Source organism: Chiloscyllium plagiosum, unplaced genomic scaffold, assembly GCF_037043375.1.
Source record: "Chiloscyllium plagiosum isolate Xiang-an unplaced genomic scaffold, Cpla_swu_hap1 HiC_scaffold_35, whole genome shotgun sequence".
Taxonomy (NCBI): Eukaryota; Metazoa; Chordata; class Chondrichthyes; order Orectolobiformes; family Hemiscylliidae; genus Chiloscyllium; species Chiloscyllium plagiosum.
The window spans coordinates 40,563,409-40,584,264 of record NW_028270173.1 but is presented as its reverse complement, the minus strand read 5'-3'; the positions used below and the strand labels follow the sequence as shown (position 1 = coordinate 40,584,264).

General features: G+C 39.5%; 1 protein-coding gene across 1 annotated transcript; it reads right to left on the bottom strand.

The window, feature by feature from the left end:
• Positions 1 to 15,396: 15,396 nt before the first annotated feature.
• LOC148140692 (putative G protein-coupled receptor 139) lies at positions 15,397 to 19,996 on the bottom strand. The gene is made up of 2 exons (XM_087979003.1): positions 19,927 to 19,996; positions 15,397 to 16,343 (listed from the first exon to the last, which is right to left on the bottom strand). Exons 1-2 carry the CDS (start codon positions 19,994 to 19,996, stop codon positions 15,397 to 15,399), a joined length of 1,017 nt encoding a protein of 338 aa, XP_087835129.1.
• Positions 19,997 to 20,856: the final 860 nt, after the last annotated feature.

Genomic DNA, 20,856 nt, shown 5'->3' with positions numbered 1-20,856 from the left:
AAAGGGTCCTCACAAACTTTAAAGATACGATGGTACGTAATCAGCTGCATGTTGCAAAGAGGGAAAACCAAGAGCGCAGTTTTCGTTATTTCCTGGCAATAGACAGGGCAAGGAAGAGAAAACTGTTTTCAAATACATCGAGTGTCAAGAAACTTATTTCGATTTAATTGCTAACATCAGTCTCAAAGGTTGATGAAAGTTCATTGATCTGCAGTGATATCTTCTAAACGTTTTACACATTCTTCGTACTATGGGAAGAGATTGAAAACGGAAAGAGATGCAGATGAAGCAAATAGTTCAATGCATGCCCTCTTCCTCGACAATGTTGCATTAAACGGTATCTGGTTTTCTCCACAAGTTAATGTAAGCAATGCTTCCGAAAAGTGGAATACTTGGGGCATTTTGCAAGCTCTGTTTGTCATAACTGGCTCAAAAAATTAACGTGACAAGAGAAGAACCAGGACCATGAGTAGGCCATCTGGCCCTTCGAGCTTTCTCCGCCATTCAATCGGAACTTGACTGATCTTTCGTGGGCCCACCGGAACTTATCTGCTCTCTCACTATAACTCTAATTCGTCCATTATAAATAAACAAAAACACTGTCTTAATTTTAAAAAAACATTTACAGAAGTAGCGCCAAGTATTTTGCTGGGCTGGGATTTCCAAATAAATTACAAAGATCTGGGTTAAGATGTTCATAGAACATAGAACATTACATCGCAGTACAGGCCCTTCGGCCCTCGATGTTTCGCCGACCTGTCATTACCAATCTGAAGCCCATCTAACCTATACTATTCCATGTACGTCCATATGCTTGTTTAATGAGGAGTTAATGCACTTAAAGTTGTTGAATCTACTACCGTTGCAGGCAAAGCATTCCATACCCTTACTACTCTCTGAGTAAAGATACTACCTCTGACATCTGTCCTATATCTATCACCACTCAATTTAAAGCTATGCCCCCTCGTGCTCGCCGTCACCATTCTTGGAAAAAGCTTATCCATGTCCACCCGATCTAACCCTCTGATTATCTTATATGTCTCTATTAAATCACCACGCAACATTCTTCTCTCAAACGAAAACAGCCTCAAGTCCCTCAGCCTTTCCGCGTAAGACCTTCCCTCCATACCAGGCAATATTCTAGTAAATCTCCTCTGCACACTTTCCAAAGCTTCCACATCCTTCTTATAATGTCTTAGTGTCGTCTGCAAATTTACTAACCCACCCTTCTACACCCTCATCCAATTCGCTGATAAAAATGACGCGCAGCAGTGGACCCAACACCGAACCTTGCGGTACACCACTAGTAATTAGACTCCAGGATGAACATTTCCCATCAACTACCACCCTTTGTCTTCTTTCAGCAAGCCAGTTACTGATCCAAACTGCTACATCTCACACAAATCCACTCCTCCGCATTTTGTACAATAGCCTTCTCTGGGGAGCCTTATCGAACGCCTTGCTGAAATCCATATACAACACATCAACTAGTTTACTCTAATCTACCTGTTTGGTCACCTTCTCAAAGAACTCAATAAGGTTTGTGAGGCACGACCTACCCTTCACAAAACCGTGCTGACTATCACTAATCAAATTATTATTTTCTAGATTATCATAAATCCTATCTCTTATAACATTTTCCAACACTTTACCAACAACTGAAGTAAGGCTTACTGGTCTATAATTACCAGGATTGTCTCTACTCCCTTTCTTGAATAGGGGAACCACATTTGCTATCCTCCAGTCTTCTGGCACTATTCCTGTAGACAATGACGATTTAAAGATCAATGCCAAAGGCTCGGCAATCTCCTCCCTGGCTTCCCAGAGGATCCTAAGATAAATCCCATCCGGCCCAGGGGACTTACCTATTTTAACACTCTGCAGGATTTCTAATACCTCTTCCTTGTGAAAATCAATCACACCTTGTCTAGTAGCCTGTATCTCAGTATTCTCCTCGACAACATTGTCATTTTCTGGAGTGAAAACTGTTGAAAACTATTCATTTGGTGCTTCCCCTATCTCCCCTGACTCCACACACAACTTCCCACTACTATCCTTGATTGGCGCTAATCTTACTCTTTACATTCTTTTATTCCTTGAGTGCCTATAGAAAGCCTTAGGGTTTACGCTGATCCTATCCGCTAACAGCTTCTCCTGTCTCCTCCTGGCTCTTCTGAGCTCTCTCTTTAGGTCTTTCCTGGCTACCTTGTAACCATCAAGCGCCCGAACTGAGCCTTCACATCTCATCCGAACATAAGCCTTCTTCTTCCTCTTGCCCAGAGATTCCAATTCCTTCGTAAACCACAGCTTCCGTGCTCTCCAACTTCCTCTCTGCCTGACAGGTACATACTTATCTAGGACACACGTAGCTTTTCCTTGAGTAAGCTCCACATTTCTAATGTTCTTATCCCCTGCAGTTTCCTTCCCCATCCTATGCTTCCTACATCTTGATTAATGGCATCGTAATTGCCTTTCCCCCAGCTGTAACTCTTGCCCAGTGGTATACACCAATCCCTTTCTATCACTAAAGTAAACATAACAGAATTGTGATCGTTATCACCAAAGTGCTGATTTACTTCCAAGTCTAAAACCTGGCCGGGCTCATTACCCAGTGCCAAATCTAATGTGGCTTCGCCCCTTGTTGCCTGTCTACATACTGTGTCAGGAAACCCTCCTGCACACACTGGACACGAACTGGCACATCTATATTACTTGTACTATAGTGTTCCTAGTGGAAAGTTGAAGTCCCCCATGACAACTACTCTGTCTCTCTCACTCCTGGCGAGAATCATCTTTGCTATCCTTTCCTCTACATCTCTGAAACTATTCGGAGGCCGATAGAAAACTCCCAACAGGGTGACCTCTCTTTTCGTGTTTCTAACTTCAGCCCATACTACCTCAGTCGACGAGTCTCAAACATCCTTTCTGCAACTGTAATACTGTCCTTGACCAACAATGCCACACCTCTCCCTCTTTTACAATCTCCTCTGTTCTTACTGAAACATCTAAATCCTGGAACCTGCAACAACCCTTTCTGTCCCTGCTCTAACCATGTCTCCAAAATGACCACAACATCGAAGTCCCAGGTACCAACCCATGCTGCAAGTTCAACCACCTTATTCTGGTAGCTCCTGATATTGAAGTAGACACACTTTAAACCAACTTCTTGTTTGCCGGTGCCATCTTGTGTACCTGAAACTTGAATTTGGACCTCCCTACTCTCAACCTTTTCTATACTTGAACTACAATTTTAGTTCCCATCCCCCTGTTGGATTAGTTTAAACCCGCTCTAATAGCTTTAGCGAATTTCCCCCCAGGATATTGGTACCCCTCTGGTTCAGATGAAGACCATCCTGCATGTAGAGGTCCCACCTACCCCAGAAAGAGCGCCAATTATCCAAGGATCCGAAACCCTCCGTCCTGCACCATCCACGTAGCCACGTGTTCAACACCTCTCTCTCCCTATTCCTTGCCTCACTAGCACGTGGCACGAGCAACAAACCAGAGACAACAACTCTGTTCATCCTAGCTCTAAACTTCCATCCTAGTTCTCTGAAATTCTGCCTTAACTCCACATCTCTCTTCCTACATATGTCTTTGGTGCCTATGTGGACCACGACTTGGGGCTGCTCCCCCTCCCCCTTAAGGATACCAAAAACACGATCAGAGACATCATGAACCCTGGCACCTGGAAGGCAACACACCAACCGTGAGTCTTTCTCTTCCCCACAGAACCTCCTATCTGTCCCTCTAACAATGCAGTCCCCAGTGACTACTGCTCTGCTCCTCTTCCCCTTTCCCTTCTGAGCAGCAGGGACAGACTCTGTGCCAGAGTCCTGTACCTCACTGCTTTCCCCTGGTAAGTCGTCCCCCCAACAGTATCCAAAACGGTATACTTATTGTTGAGGGAGATGGCCACAGGGGATCCTGCACTGCCTGCGGTTCCCTTTCCGTCCCCTGACTGTAAACCTTTTGCCTTTTTCTTGTACGTTAGGAGTGACTACCGCCCTGAAACTCCTCTCAATAACGCCCTCTGCCTCCCGAATGATCCAAGGTTCAACCAGCTCCAGCTCCAGTTCCCCAACACGGTTTTCGAGGAGCTGGAGTTGGGTGCACTTCTCACAGATTAGTCAGCACGGACACTAGTGGCAACCCTTACCTCCCACATTCTGCAGGAGGAACACTCAACTGCCCTAACCTACTTTCCCACTATTCTAAATTCCCAAAGAGACTGTTGAAAAAATAAGGAATAAAAAGAACTCGTTACCTTACCAATCTGGCGAACAGGTCCTTTTTTTCTTTTGGTTACAGGAGGAGGATGCGTGTGAGACACTACCCGTGTAGTGTTTCGGGTAACGCAACAACACAACCACACAAATATATGACTCCCCAGAAGTCCTTCGCTCTTCCCTCGCACCTCTCGGCAAATGGAGGCCCGACTCCCCAGGTAAGTCCCTTTTCATGTGGGAAAACTCACTCTTCCCAGTAGTCCTCCCTTCATCTCTCCTTCTCTCCTCTCCTTCTACTAACAGCCGTAAATCTGCTACCTGTAATTTTGAGGCTATACACTCATGTCCTAGTTTTACCTGGCAGTGGAAACGTCCTCTCTATGTCTATCTTTTCTATTTCTTTCATAATTTATGTGTTTCTATAAGATCATCCTTCCTTCTTCTAAATTCCAATGAATATAATTCAAGTCTACTCAGTTTCTTCTCATAAGCCAAACCGCTTAACTCCGGAACCAATCTAGTGAACCTCTTCTGCACCAACTCTAGTGCCTCCATGCTTTTGAACTAGAACCATTTAGCAATGAATATGAGTGACATTTTCTTCTTCGAATTTCTATTTTCCACACAAATTGATTTAACCTTTTTTTCTCCATAGAACCTATACCCTCTCACAGCACAGTCCTTTTATTGCCCTTGAAAAGTAGATGTACAGCACCTCCCTTCCCTTCCTCCTTGTCCTTGCAAATCGTCTGACACACCTGGATATTTAACTCCCAATCGTAACCACCCTGCAACCATGTCTCTGTAATGGCTGTTAAGTCATATTTGTTTCATGATGATTCTTGCCGTTAACTCATCAAGCTTGTTACAAATGCTATGAGCATTCAGGTAAAGTGCTCTTATGCTAGTTTTCATACGCTCATGATTTCCAACATCTCTCATAATATTTCCTAAGTTATCCTTCCATTTTACTTCTGTCAGAGTCTGCTCTGCACTTAAACACGTCTGAGCACGTGCTTACCTGTTGCTTACCTTTTTAATTAACGACATGCTTCCTGTCTTTTTCCCGTTCCCATCCCCCACCCCCGACTCGCTAGTTTATAGTGACACCCTTACTTATCCGTTTCAAGAGAACCCTTCTTCCAGACCGATTCAGGTGATGGCCGTCCCATCAGTATACATACCTCCTGTTCCAAAACTGATGTCATGCCCCATGCAATGGAACCTATGTTTCCCACACCAGTCCCTTAGCCAAGTGTTTACTTCCTTCACTTTCTTATCCTGAAACCAGTTTGCACGTGGCTTGGCTGATAATACGGAGATTTGAGCCTTGAGGACCTATTCCTTAACTTCATGCCTGGTGCCTGATAACCCCCAGCCTTGACTATGCTGTTTAAACCAACATGGGCCACATCTACTGGATCCTCCCTCACCGACTCAATATCTTTTCAAGCCAGTCAGAGATGTTTCTGCACCCTGGCACCGAGCAGGCAACAAAATTTAAATCCTGATTTAGCGTGCAAAGGATATAATCTATCCCACTAATCATGCCTTTCCCTCTCACTGCCACTTGTACGTTTGCTGCCCCCCCCCCCACCCCTTGGATGGCCTCCTTAGCCGTGGTACCGTGGTCAGCTGGATCATCTTCACCACAGCCCTATTCCTCATCTACACAGGGAATAAATAGCCTCATACTTGTTGAACAAAGTCCATTGGTGAGTTTACTCCGTCCCTGAACTCAGTATAACCCTGCCTGCCTTATTTGCAGTTACACTGTTTGAGATAGATTTGCATTTAACCTTAATTATTTAAAACAGAAAATTTAAATTTAAATTATTTTAGAATTCTGAGATCCTAAGTAAGTTACAACATTACATAGGAATTACTCAAACATTTCTTTAACACTGGTGATTCATTTGTTGCTACACGAGTGTCAACTTTGATTGTTTGAGCACTCAGGCTGATCGACAGGAAAAATTGAATTTGTACAGTTCTTCAATGTTTTATTCTGGCAGTTGGTTTGGGAGCAATCAAAGGAAAGTTGTGCTAATGAAAAGAAGTTTGCAGTTATAAATTAGAGGATAGTTAACAAGGAACCAAGTTAATTGAAAAAAAATACTCGATCTAACCATCGCTTAAGTTTGATACTTTTGTCATGAAATATCCAGTGTGGACAGAATATCAGACGTCAGAAATGAATAGGACAAGAGCTATATTAATTTTTTGCTATCAAAGATATGGTTAATATAGTTTGTATGTAAATTGCAAAATCATAACTTGAGCTGGTTGGATCTTTACGTTCTCGAGTTCCCAAATGTATATATTCAGTCTAAATTTGAATTATTCAGTTTGTAGAAGGTGATTAAATATTTTCATTCATCAAAGGAAAAATGACTTAATGACTTCAATACATTTCTCTGGGTTAGTAGTTTATATTATCCATTTGTTCATTAATGTGACTTCCTGAATCTTATTTTACAACAGTTTGTCTTCTTTCGTCCACATACTTAGCTCCAAAATAAACGTTGAACATTAAGTTTTACTCCGTGTATTTACCTGGAGCTGTCCAGTTTCCCCTCTCTTAAGTTATGGTAGGAAAGAACATACAAATTTCTTGATAACCATTGCTTTTTTAATGTTTGATCAGTAAGCAAAGTAATTGTGCATTTTTAGCTTCAGGTTAATGTCGAGTAGAAGTAATGCTTGTGCAAAATCAAAAGTGGGCGCTACTTCAAAATGATAGGAATATGGGACAATGTCGTCTAGAATCTGAAAGTCGATCAGCATGCATTTCAGCATGTGAGTTAATCAGACAACAAGAGTTAGTCAGAAACGTAACAACAAGAGACAATATTCGCTCCTAATGTGTTCCTGGCGTCATGAACGTTGATGACTGCTTGATGAAAGACTTGAAGATCACGTGCAAGCTCAGTTCTGCACTGACTGAGGTTTGTTGGCGAGTGTGAGAACAGTGAATGCCAATCAAATGAAATAGGAAAGATTTCCAGACTTGAAACTCGGAACAGACATCTAAGAGCCTCTTGTTTCATCAGGATAAGAAGATCATCGCCCTTTGACTATGGATGAAAAATATTTGTTGATCAAAGCTTTCAGATGAGCCAGGACCCTGTCTATCAGCATGATGTGCTACCGTCAGCCATATGCATCCCACATGTACAAACATTGGCATGCCTCGATGCACTAGCCTCTCTGAACCGTCAACGAGTACTAATTATTTCTGGCCTTCAGTCATTTCACATTGAAGGACACAATCAACTGTGAGTATGATACTGCAGCAATTACATTTTGTGCACAATGGAATGTGTACGGCTCAAGCACTGGGCCAGACTGTATTGCTGCAGTCTTCATTTGCTGTGATCGCACTCTATAACTCTTACCCTGAGTAGATCCTCACAAAAGTTTCGTTTTGACTTGTTTTCTCTTGCCTTTAAGAGCATTGTCCCGTCAATCAGGGAAACATATTCATATTACTATAGCTTTACCATATCAATTCATGGCAAAAACAAAACAAGGATGAATCCCTTAACGGACAGCAAACCTGAATCCAAACAAAGGGAATAATATTTACACAAGGAATCTGGCACAGTAAGACAATGTCAGCCTTTTATGTCAGTGCAAAACCTACTCAGACTGTCAGAGTCAGCATTCTTGTGGAAATAGATTCAGGATTTGAATGAAAGTCAGCACATCACTCACCTTGACTCCTTCAGAACCATTTTTGGCTAATTTGTTCGTGGAATAATAAAGGCAAGCTATTATGTTCGATGAAAGTCGTCAGCAAGGCCTATTCCGAGTGGTAAGTGTGTTTAGGTCACCGAATGGGCAGGCAGGATAAATTTTGTCACAGATTGGGATGAGTAAAGGAAAGTCGGAAAGAAGTAACATGCATATGTAAGTGTATCAGACTTGCTGTCACGCGTCTCCTGTAGCAGAAATAGAAGTGTAAGGTGTGAAAAAGGATATGATGAACAGTACGAATATGGACCAGGGAAGAAACTTGAGATTCTTCCTGAGTGGAGAGCACTGCTCTCGATAGCTATGTTTGCTCCAGCCTGCGTGACAACGTCGGAAAAGTCTACGGAGACTGGTATCATGGATTCCAGTAATACTTCTGAGGGGGCGAAGAAATCTCGCCTTTATGTTGCAATACCCAGCAGGATTTCCATGATCTGATACTTCGAGGGCAAACATAAGGAACTATATTGGGCAGCTACAGACTGTCATTGCTCTTTCATGAACTCAATAGCTGATTCAATCTGATGCTGGCCAATGTCAGCATCTCTAATACATATCATGTGGCCCTCAAAATTGCATGTCGAAAATGGGGGACGAGACGGGTGATGAAATGTACTTATCGCTGCAAACACTCAGACATCATATATTGTGAAAAGTTTTGTGAAGATGTCGCAAGAACACTTGCCTGTTCTGTCAGCAAGAATCAGTCCACCAAACCCAGCAAATCGCACTTTGTTAAATGACTGTTCAGCTTATTGCCAAAAAAAGACAAATGCACAACGACAGGAAAACATTTTTCTTCCTGTCCTTAACATGTTCTGAACAGCCATCAGTGCTCCCTAATATACCTCACCATCACAATTGTTCCTCAACTCAACATAATTCTCTGGCACAGGAGGTTCGCTCTGTGGTACACAAATTTGCCTCAACATCACAAATGTTCCTATACTCACAGTCGTTGTATCACAAAATAGGGTTGCGATGGAAGATAGAAGTATGAAAGGAATCAATCTGGGCAAGAAAAATGCGCACTAACTTGTACGGCGGATGGTCTTTCCTTGCTTTGTCCATGGAGACACAAAACTCAATGAGATCAAGTTTATGGCGATTATTCAAGGGATTCGTGAGATAACACATAAACAATTTTTTTTATCTTAGTTATAAGTTATCATGGTTTTAAAAGTCTATGAATATTGCTTCTATGAAAGGAAAGTTATCACAGAAATTCAAGCTTTAGATTGTGTTGGATGAAAATGTTAGCTGCTATTGCATTCTTGACCCATTCAAAAATCAAGGCTGTTTCATCAAAGAATTCCAGTTCACATGCGAGTTCAGTTCCGCTCTGACTCAGGTATCCGGGTGAGTGCGGGAGCTGCTAAAACTGAGCAGATGTAAGATCAAAGCTTTGTTTCATCAGGATATTAATATCCCCAAACTTTGAAAATAGATTAAAATAGTTTATTGGGAATAGTTTTCAGACGAGCCAGTACTCCATCAGTCAGTTGAGAACCAGGATGTCTCAAAGTCATTGTCCAGCGTCAGAAGCGGAGGCGTACGTGAAAACATGTTATTTTCTTCCTTGGTGTTTGCGAGCGTGAATGTGGCGATAATGCCAGCAGCAGAAAAGGAACAAATTCCCAAATAACTGAAAAGAACTGTAGGAGGAGAGAGGATGAATTCTACAGAGACGGGAAAAAAATGAAATTCTCAAGCTGTTTCAATTTGAAAACTACCAATTTCCTCATCATATTTTCACCGTTTTAGCACATATATAATAGAGTCAATAATTCATTCTGGGATCCATGATAACACTGGAACTTGGTGACACTGGTTGATGATTGATTGTCACGTGAACCTAAAATTAGTTAAAAGCTTTGTTTATAAACAATGTTGGCAGGGCAGATTAAGCAAGGATTTACAGATCATACGGTGAAAAAAGTAGACTAAGTCAGGTTGAAGCGCAGAGAGCGTAGACTAGGCAAGACAAGCATTAGCAAGATCAGCATTTTTTCACATTCAGGATTCTTTGCATTGGTGTAAAAAAATGGCGGGATGAAGTTATCCTGAACCTTCCACTGTGTGATTTCAAGCGTCTGTACTTTCTGTCTGATGGAACAGCTTGTACAAGTTCGTACAATTGCTTTTCGATCATGTTGGCAGCCTTTCCACAGCTACGAGGCATGAAAAGGAGGAGATTGATGGAAGGTTCGCCTCCATGATTATCTGGGCTGTACACACAAATGTTTGTAATCTCTTCTGGTCCTAGGCAAAGCAGTTGCCATTCCTGACCTTTATGAACTCAGCCTTCGTGTTTTCAATAATACATCTTTCAATATTGGTGAGGGTGCTCATGGATATGCTAACCTTTCCGAGCCGTCTGAGAAAGAAGAGTTGTTATTGTGCCTTCTTAAATGTCGGATCGATGTGAGAAGTCTCAGGACAGGTTGTCAGTTATAATCACAATATATTCGATAAACAAACCAAACATGCTTTTAAGTTGACTTGATATTGTCAGTAAGGAGAAACTAATGCTGCTATATTGTGTATCTGGGAATATAATTCACACAGCTCTCAGTGTATTGAGGATGCGCAAGGAGAGACCCTCAGATTTGGTGGGAGAGAGTTGTGGAATGAACAATAAGGGACAAGTGTCTCGAATTAAAAGGGAAAACACTGAAGACGGAGATGAGGTGGTATTTCTTCAATCAGAAACTTTGGAATTCATTGAAGAAAGTCATTGAGTGCGTTCAAAGCAGAGATCAAATATTTGTAGATATTGAAGGCCTTAATAGATCCGAGGATGGTGTAAGTAAATGGAGTTGAGGTACGAGATCAGGCATGATTGGCTTGAGTGAGCCTAACTTGGGAGACTGCATGATAAAGGTCCTGTCCGATTTGCAATGTTCCAAGATCCCAAGAAACTGAAAGGCTAGATCCTGATTAGGTTTAAACACTGGACAAGAATAATTCAGGTGCGAGGTGGAAGTTTGAGACTTTATTTCTCTTCGAAACAGACAGTGTAGAATGCAAGTGTGCCAAACTACTGAGCTAGACGAGAATGTTCTGAGGAAGCCATAACGAGATGTCTAAGCCAGGCCACTCGTTGGGTATTTTTTACATTTTTTAAAAAACAGAAATAAGGCCATGATCATTTGACCCAAAACTCTTCTCCTACCATCAGTTCAGTCACCTGCCCTGTCTTATTAAACAATAAAAGTGCAAGATTTGTTTGTTTTTATAGGAGTATTTACAGATTGATAAAGAAAATGTTCTTAATCACATTTAAAAAATTCTTCACTCAAATCCCAAATAATATGGTTGTCCCAGACATTGTTCTGAAAAACAAAATCACAGACTATTACAACATTGATATTCTGAAACATATCTAAGATTTCTCCACGTCTTTCTTCCTCAAATTACCTTGAATATTCGGAGGTCTATCGTAAACCCCATCGAGATTATCATTTGTTTCTTAGGTGTAATTTCAAACAGTTTGTTGTCACTGGGCAATTTTTCAGAAATATCTTCGCAAGGTGGAGGAGTCTTTAATCAAAAATGCCTTTGCTACTCATCCTTATTATCTTTCGCTATCATTTCGAAACCATCTGAAACACGCAACATTGAATGGCCAGTTCTGTTTACACCTCAACTAAGTTTAAATGAATCCTGAGGAATTCCTAAAGAGAGTCAGAGCATTCTTTGTGACAGCTTGAGTATGCAACGCCTGGATACTCGGTAGCCTTGGCAAATACCAGTAAGGATAATACAAACAGATTCCACAAATACATAAGAGCGAGACAAGAGCCAGAGAGAAAGTAGGGCCTCTTAAAAAATCAATGAGGTCGACTTTGTGTTGAGATTCGAGAGACAGGAGAAATGTTAAATGAATATTTTGTCCTAGTGTTTACTGTGAAGAAAGACATGTAAGCTAGAGAACACGGCAGTCTTATCAAATAAAAAGATGGATAGATTTCTGGGATCAAACCCTCTGTATCCCAAGACTTTGTGGGATGATAGAGTAACGTGGTGGCATTCTTTTCAGAGGTATTTGTATCATTCATAAATATGGTTAAGATGCCAAATGACAGCAGTGTGGCTAATGTTATGCGTTTGTTAAAGAAGGGTAGTAAGATGAAGCCTGTGAGCTATAAATCTGTGCGTTTGACTTCGGTGCTGGGTAAGTTGTTAGAAATGATTCTGAAAATGGTTTACATGTTTTTGAAGAGGCAAGGAATGATTAAGCATAGTCAGCATGACCTGCTGTGATGCAAATCGTGTATCACAAAGTTAAGGGTTTTCTGCGAAAGTAACTAAAATATATTGATGAGAACAGAACGGGAGGTATTGTTTATTTAAACTATAGTAAAGGTTTTGAAACGGTTCTGCCTGCTGGCATGGTGTTGATTGCATTCTTTGAACCATTGCTCTCTACTTATGTTCAAGAATCAGCAATTTGCCTGACCAAGTGCACATAAGCCATTGCTGCGACACTTGTTCAAACATTGTTAACCGGAGGTTTATGAGCTCTGTACCCTCCCATAACGTGTTTCATTCACACTGTAAACATTTTGCAATTCTATTAGTGTTCTATCAGTCTTCAAACATCGCAACGCTATCACAAAAATCAGATTAGACTTCTGAATCCTGAAAGGCCCAAGATATCTCCTAAGAATGCTATCAGATTGAGGGATTTCCAGGTGCTGAGTATCTCAATTTCACTTTCCCATTGGAGCAATGCCAATAGACCAATCTAACTGTTAAATAGCGACAGGGAGCACATTGCTGAAAGAAGAGTGTTGTCATTTGTGACATGCACATTTTTTATTACTGTTACCATAAAAATCTTGACCATAAATCCGGCTAATAAATGCAAATATTAAGCCCCATTACCAACTGTCGAAATTCAAGTCCGTTCATCAAATTTGAAGCCTGGAACTTCGCTAACAAGTGAACTGCAACACAGTCAGGAACGCCTTGCATTATTATTTCGGCCCTTTGATTGCTCCGAATCCAGTAGATGCCAATACCGACTTGTTCTTCATCGTATCTACTAATTCGTCTTACCAAACAGAGAAATGCATATCAACCCTTCAGTCTAACCCGTCCATGCCGCCTAGATATCCCGACATCATGAAGTTGTGTTTGCGAGCACTTGGTTCATATCGTTCTAAACCATTCTTATTCATATACCCATTCAGATGCCTTTTAAGTATTGCAATTTACAAGCATCTACCACTTGCTCTGGCAACTTATTCCATACACGCAACATCTTGTGTGTGTGCAATAGCTTCACTATCAACAAAGTTCCAACCCAATGTTACAGACAAACATCTTGTTGTTGATAAAGTCAACAATGGATGACATCGTTGCTCGAGTTATTAGAAAGTAGATCTTTAATTTTATCTGAATCATCTATTGCAGTGGAACTCTCATGAATCTTTCCATACTATTCCTGGTATTCATTGCACTGCAACATTTCTGTACATGTAACCAAAAGTGTTGACATATGGATGGATAAAAACAAAGTGGCAGAAGTTATAGCTCACTTATTGAAATAATTCTTCAGACCACATATCACAGCATTATATTATAATCAGTGTTCCATACACTTGAACACTGACACATTGGAAATAGTGTACTGAAGATAAATAGATGTCAAATCTTAAATTCTAAGGAGTTCATTATGTAGGTTTGTATTAATTCAAAAGTATAAAACTGGAGCTGATCAAAGTCTTCGGTTGTTCAGAGGAACTGGTAAGATTAGATTAGCAAAATAAAAGAAAATTTATCTTAATTATTTTGTATGTTCAGGACGCCGGTACAGGTAGAAACTGTAATGACTCATCAGAAGTAGATACATGTAATATTACAGCAGAAAACGTCTTATAATGCATGGAGTCTCGACATAACATGAAATTTGATTTTACAGCAATCGTCAACTTCAAATCTATCACTCATTAACATCTCCAATTTAAAGATTAGACACGTATCTGTGATAAATCCGACATGGGGATTTTCACTACATGGCAACATTTTATTTAATAAATCGATAAGAAGGTTTGACTCACTGAGCGACCTAAGAATCCACTTCTAATTATCTGTTGAAATGTTCCGATGCACACTTCTGAAAGCCTGAATATTTTCAGCGTCTTACGTTCCGGGAGTTGGGCATTGGGTCAATGTTGAAGTCCCATCATAGTTGACTCATTGGAAATTGACACGACAGGTTGATATGTCCAATAAATGATAACCCAGCGGGTGAAGCCATTTGAAAATATCCCTAGCTCTGAAATGATTTCGGAAGTCGGGAATGATCTAACTGTTTAGTTTTAACAGTTACCCAAGTATGTTTACAGGAACATAATGTCTGTCGCCTCAAGATGTTTTATACTGATAAATTGGTGAAGCATGTATACCACTAAACCCCCGGAATTGCCTTTACATTTCCTCCTTAATTAATCTTCCAATGAACAAGACATAAAGAAGCTGGTGACCAAAGAGGCATGTGACTTTTTAACGATAGTGAACACATTTTGTTGGCAACCTGGTCAGACATGACATTGTATGTCATTGGACTAGGTGTAAATTTAATTCGATTCTACTGACTCAGCAGTAGGGGCACGACTACATGACGAAAAGGTCTCCTCTCAAATGATGTTAATCAAATCAACAAGTGATTTATTTTTTGCCTGAGAATTTAACATATCCTGCATAGTCAATTATAATGAAAAGGAAAGAAAAGGTTTTGGTTGATGTGTTGCTGTTTCATTGTAATTATATCTGCAGAATATCTGTTTTCTCTTCAAGAATTTACTTTTTAAACTATTGACAGTATGTGTTAATTGATATGTAAGTCACCACCCTCAGGTAGGCCAAGTTAGTGGAAGCAGAATTTCTCATAATGCATCGTTATCACAATTTGTTTACTGTGGCTTTACACAAATTATCAGCATCAATATGGTATTTGCTATTTAAATTCCAGATTTAATTTTTTTCAATGAATGCCAGTAGATCCAGGGATTATACTGACAATTCAATGCTGAAGCTTTTCTCTGAATTGGAAGCAGCATACCATCTGGGAGATACACTGGAGTAACCCATTTAGGCTTGAAATAACAACGTTATAACTGAGAAAAAAAGAACATGTCGCAACATTCCACATTTAATTCAAATGCGTATGAACAATGAAAAAGATGTACATTTCTGTGTCTGACCTATGTTAACAAAACATTTCTGATAGTTTTTCTGGGAATGTCTTGGGGAAAGAATTGTATTTTGCTTAAAGCCAAAATACAACACAGGTGAAAGCAAGAGAATAAGCATTTTTAGAGCACTTATCAACTGGTCTTGTCAATACTTCACACCAACAGAAATCTGGTGCCAGTGTATAATGAAGTGCGATTTGATATCATCAGAGTTTGTTAAGATTATGACTTATTTTTATCATCTGATTTCTGTGAAGTGAAAATGGCGTTGCAGCCAAAGGACTTTTAAGCATACTCTTAAGCTCTTCTTTGAATTTACGCTGGGAAACAGCGTAGATAAACGTATTTGTGCAACAACTCAAAGTTCTAAGTATATATCCAGATTGTTCAAGAATAGTAAATGGGTCGTTGTAATCTGCCACCAGTAATTTTTCATCTGTAAATTGTACAGATACATAAGATACCATTGTTACAATCCATAAAATTACGAAGTTGCCAGATATAGCCAGCAATATAATCATTGACTTTCTGCGGGTTTCCATTTCTGGATCATTGCAATTCTGACCACCAGATTTACCTCGGAGAGCACGTCGGACTCTATTAGCTTGCAGAATATGCTTGATGGTCACTGCATTAAACAATATTACCAAAACAAATGGGACAAATGGAGTTAAAATCGTGTCCAGCCACCAATATGCCATCCTTATGGGTAATGTATAGAAGCTCGCTTTGACAGAGCAGGACCATGGTAGATTGTCAATAATTTCCCGGGGTTCAACTGCAAAATAGGCCGGAACAGACTGTAAACTGCTCAGAGAGCAAACTACTGCTATGACCACAGTTGTTGTTTTAATGGTACAGTACGTGATTCGCAGCTTTTGACAACAAATCGCCACAAATCGATCGAAGGTGAATGCGACAGTTAACCAGACAGAACAATCAATTGACGCCATAATCAGGGCAATGTTCAGGCAGCAAATTGGTGTGTAGTTAAAGAACGAATATGGAAAATACGAATCCTTAATCTCATACAATATGATGTTGAATACCATTACAGATAAATCCGCCACTGCCATGGCAACTAAGTACTGGGTGATGCATTTGGAGAGGTTGCAATGTCCACGGGAAAGAATCACAATTGTTACAATGTTAGCTGCAAACAAGTACAGAACTATGTGTTAACTCCGATTGTACAAAGAAAAAAATATCAATCGATATTTACTTTGAATGAAAAAGCATGTGCAGCTCGCATTGGACTGAATGCACTTAAGCTATCCATTTGAAGAATTATGCTGGTCAAATATTGACATTATTCAACATCAATACCATAATGAAAATATATCAAGTATACACTAACAACGCTGAAATATTAAACTAGATTTTCACTTGATAGTGTTTGGACTCAAGAAACTTAAAAATTCTAAAGTTCTCTGCACATTCTGGCAATATACCTGATGAGTCAAGAATAAAATGCTTTCCAAGATTTCTGCAGCCCGCCTTATAGGATGATAGGATTCCACTGGAATGCCGCAGATGAGGTTTACTGGGATATTTTTATTGGCAGAAAAATATTAGTTATGAAGAGAGATTGCATAGGAGCTATCAATGGTAAGAGTACAGATATATGTAAAGACACAGGAGCTGCAGAAGGGTCTTCAGTATTTTTTGGTGCCAGAGATAAATGAGAATTAGAAGTTGAGATTAAAGATTGATTACCAACGTACTTCGCAAAATTGCAATGATTATAAGTTACAATACTTCCATAGAATCGGAGATTGCACGTTTCTGGTATCTTTCGTGAAATGTTGCTCTCACTCAAGGCTCTGCACTGTCGTTAATTTCCCTTAATGCTAACAGATTAATAACACTGCTTAAATGTTATTGGCATGGGTGTTTTAAACTCATGCATTCAATTGTATTCACGAGCTCAAGGAATTGGATTTTACATGATATATTTGATAAGCTGCAACAAGAAACTCTCTTGCTAAAAATAAAAGTCTGTGTTATAAGTGATAACATAATTACATTCATAGCAGATTGGCTAGCTGGCCAAAAACAGAGTTAATACAGAAGTTGGTATTTATCGAATTGGTGGATATGACAAGGGTGGTCCTGTTGAAATCTATGCTGGGATGTCAAATTTGTACTGAGCACATCAAGGACTTAAGTAATGGAAGACAGGATATTATAGCATTGATGTCATTACGCTAGAACAGGAATGCTGTCTTTTCGGTGGTTATGTGTATTTCGAGCTCTCCTCTTCGAGTGCCGAGCACGAAATGACATAGCTTTAATTTGAAGGGTGATAGATAGAGGACAGGATAACAGAGGTAGTTTCTGTAGTCAAAGAATAGTAAGGGCGTGGAGCGCACTGCCTGCACCAGCATCAGAATCGCCAAATTTACGGGAATTAAATGCTCATTGGATAGACATATGGATGAAAATGGAATAGTGTAAGATAGAAAGGCTTCGGATTGCTTCCACAGGTCAGCTCATCGATGGCTGAAGGGCCTGTAGAGCATTGTAAAGGGAAGTTCTAAATGAACGCAAAGGAGCTCATTGAATGTAACTTGCAGATGATAAGTAAGTAGATCAAATAATTTCAGTTATTTTTAGGATTGTGGAATTCAAACAGGAATCACACCTGTCAAGATCATTCAAAAATGTAGCAGGTTCGGAGGATGGAATGGTTGACATCTCCTGTTGATTATGTCTGTCTGATGTTCCACTCTGATACCTGAAAGCTAATGATGACTCATCTAGATAGCAAGTTGGTTTTGAAATTGCAAGGCTGACATCACCCCTGAGACTTCGGATTTTTTTCTCTAAGAGAATTTGTACAATGCACTGAAGGGCACCAGACCACTTATGCTCATTCGAGATAGTCCTCTTTTTCTGAAAGAACGGGCTTCTGTTTCTTGCTTCATTGAACAGTCTTTAAAATCTCATTTTAGCATTCTTCTGCCGTTATTGTTAGTCCTCTGAGATAAATTATGTGCACAGAATTCAAAAATATTTAGAATATATTCAAGGAACTTTTCAACACCCAGTGAAATATAAAGTATAACTATGATTTCCTTCCCTTTTAACCAATATTATAAGACAAATCGATAATACCAGTGACTTTGTGAACCATTTTATGTCATACTTATTCTGTGCAGTTTCGTAAAAAAATTAGAAAACTTGAAGAAACATTTTAATTTATATATAGCATTTCCATTTTTAATCACCAAACTATTACTTTTAATGGATAAATCATTCTGAAGGTAGCCATACTCTATAATATATTATATAACATTCATAACTCATCATTCTCTCACAAGGGTTCATTCAAGTCAGGAAATCAATTTTTCTACCTATTAATATCAATTGTTTATCTGGTAGGGATCATCATCTCTTCGTATGTTGAAAAAATTAATATTCAATGAAAAAGTCGGAAATTCTTGTTATGAAATCATGACAGAAAAGAAAAAAAATAAAACGCGCATGAAGCTATTTACTGATGCATTTTAAATTAATACACTGGACGATATACAGCATCAATAGCAGACTCAAATACTCTTTCTCCGCAATTAAATGTTTATTGTTACAAATTTAGCATACAAGAAATGTAACTGACAGGCCATTTTATCCCCACCTTGCCCTTAGGTATAACGTTGTTCGACATCACAGTTTTTGGTGTCGATAGCCAGTTGAAATGGTTTGGCATAGATTAGTGTCACATAAATCATTGCAGTAGTCAGAGATTTTTTTAAAGTTATCAAAGACACTGTTTCTCAAATCATTGAATAGTTATGAGTCGCCCTTTCTTACAGCATTTAATAACTAATTGTTTGCATATTTATTGAAAAGCACATATGGGAATTGCTGCCTGTGTCAGCATTCTTGCCCATATCTAAATTCCTTTAAATTTTGCCTTCTTGGAGTGCTAAAATTCATTTGGTGTCGGTAGATCGAAATGGCACCAGCCAGTGAGTTTCAGGATATTGATCCAGTGACATGGAAGTATTTCCAAGGCAGGATGATGAGTTATTTGTTGGCACACAGTTTTGGGACGGGCCAGGTATGTTCATTAATTATTCTTGCAAAAAAGAAGAATTAAGAAATGCATAAGTTTGATAACTGAACAAATTGAGTTTCAGCAAATCTCGTGACTTAGACTTAAGATAGTTATTCACACATTGATAATGGATTTATGGACAAAATGTTGTAGCAGGCGTCCTGTCATATTGTAGAATTAGATATCGTAAGAATGAAATTAAAGAAAATGAGCTTTCAGAGCTCATTTCTGTGCTGGAAGAATACTTACAGCAGGACTGTGTTTTTTCCCCTCCTGTGTTCACCACAAGAGCATAATTATTGATACAGGTCGATCATTGTTTTCTGCAAATGCGTACCTTTGTTGTTAATTATCACTCTTTCAATGGATAGGCAATCAGAGTTCTTGGAAAATCTTACAGTTTAAACACACAGAAGCCACCGTTTCATTAATGCAAATATATCCCTACAAAGGCATTTAAACACAGATTCTTTCAAGCTCCTGCATAAGTTGTCTTGCAATTCAAATGACTCAATTGGCAACATGAGAGAGAAATGGAGAGTCGACAGTGTTTCCTTGATAATATAAATTAATATCATGTCATACAAAATAGAACTGAGCATCTCAACCACAGAAGGGTTTGTAATTCACTTAAAAGGTGACCATAATAATAATTAATTAAGGTTAACCCACTTACCTGGAACACCAACTATTGCAAGAATGGGGTAATAAATGCTTTCTATCTGTATGATTATTGGATTTCCCATTTTCAGAGAGAATGTACTTCTCTGTCTTCTGACAATGCAGATCTCTTGCTGTCAAATTCTTGGCTCTTTTACGCTTCGCAGAAATCTCAAGTGAAAACACATGCTTTGGACAAGAAATGCAATTAGCTGATATTTTTGAACATACAGATGAAACCCAGCGGTGTTTGCTTCTGTAGCTTAAGCAGTTGTATTTTACAGAAGAATGCACATTCTGAAAATGCTTGAGGGTGTTATATTTTGAAGAAAATTATTTTTATATTTGCACTCGAAATTCGGTAGTACAAATGTTTAAATCTGACCAGGTTAAGTGTCAGGTTTGTTAAGGGAGAAAGTCAAAATAAATTAACAGATCGCAGATGGTTTAATGGCAATTATGTTAACGAGTTTTATCCCTTTATTATCACAACGTAACACTATATCTTTTCCAGTCAAATCCATGTATACTGTAACTATCATGTTTGAGTGAAATGTTGAAACAGAGCCCAAAGGCGCCATCAATTCTCACCTCTTGACAGAGCTCCTCATGACAATAAAATATTATGGGGGAACGAAACAAAGTACAATACAAAACATGTCTTCCGTGGTGTGACGTCAACGGCTGTGAAAACTGATGGAGGCTGCTGCAGGAGGGAAACAAAGTAAATTACCACCACTGCAATGAAAACGTTTCAGGGGATACCCCTTGGGCACAAGCACCAACCAACCCCAATCAGCTGACCACTTCACCACCACCTCACACTCACACAACCCGGCACTCAGCAAATGACATGCAAGTACTGGGCCTCCATTGCCAAATCCAAGACACCCAACTCCTGGAAGAAAAACACCTCATCTTCTGCATTGTGATCCACCAACCATGC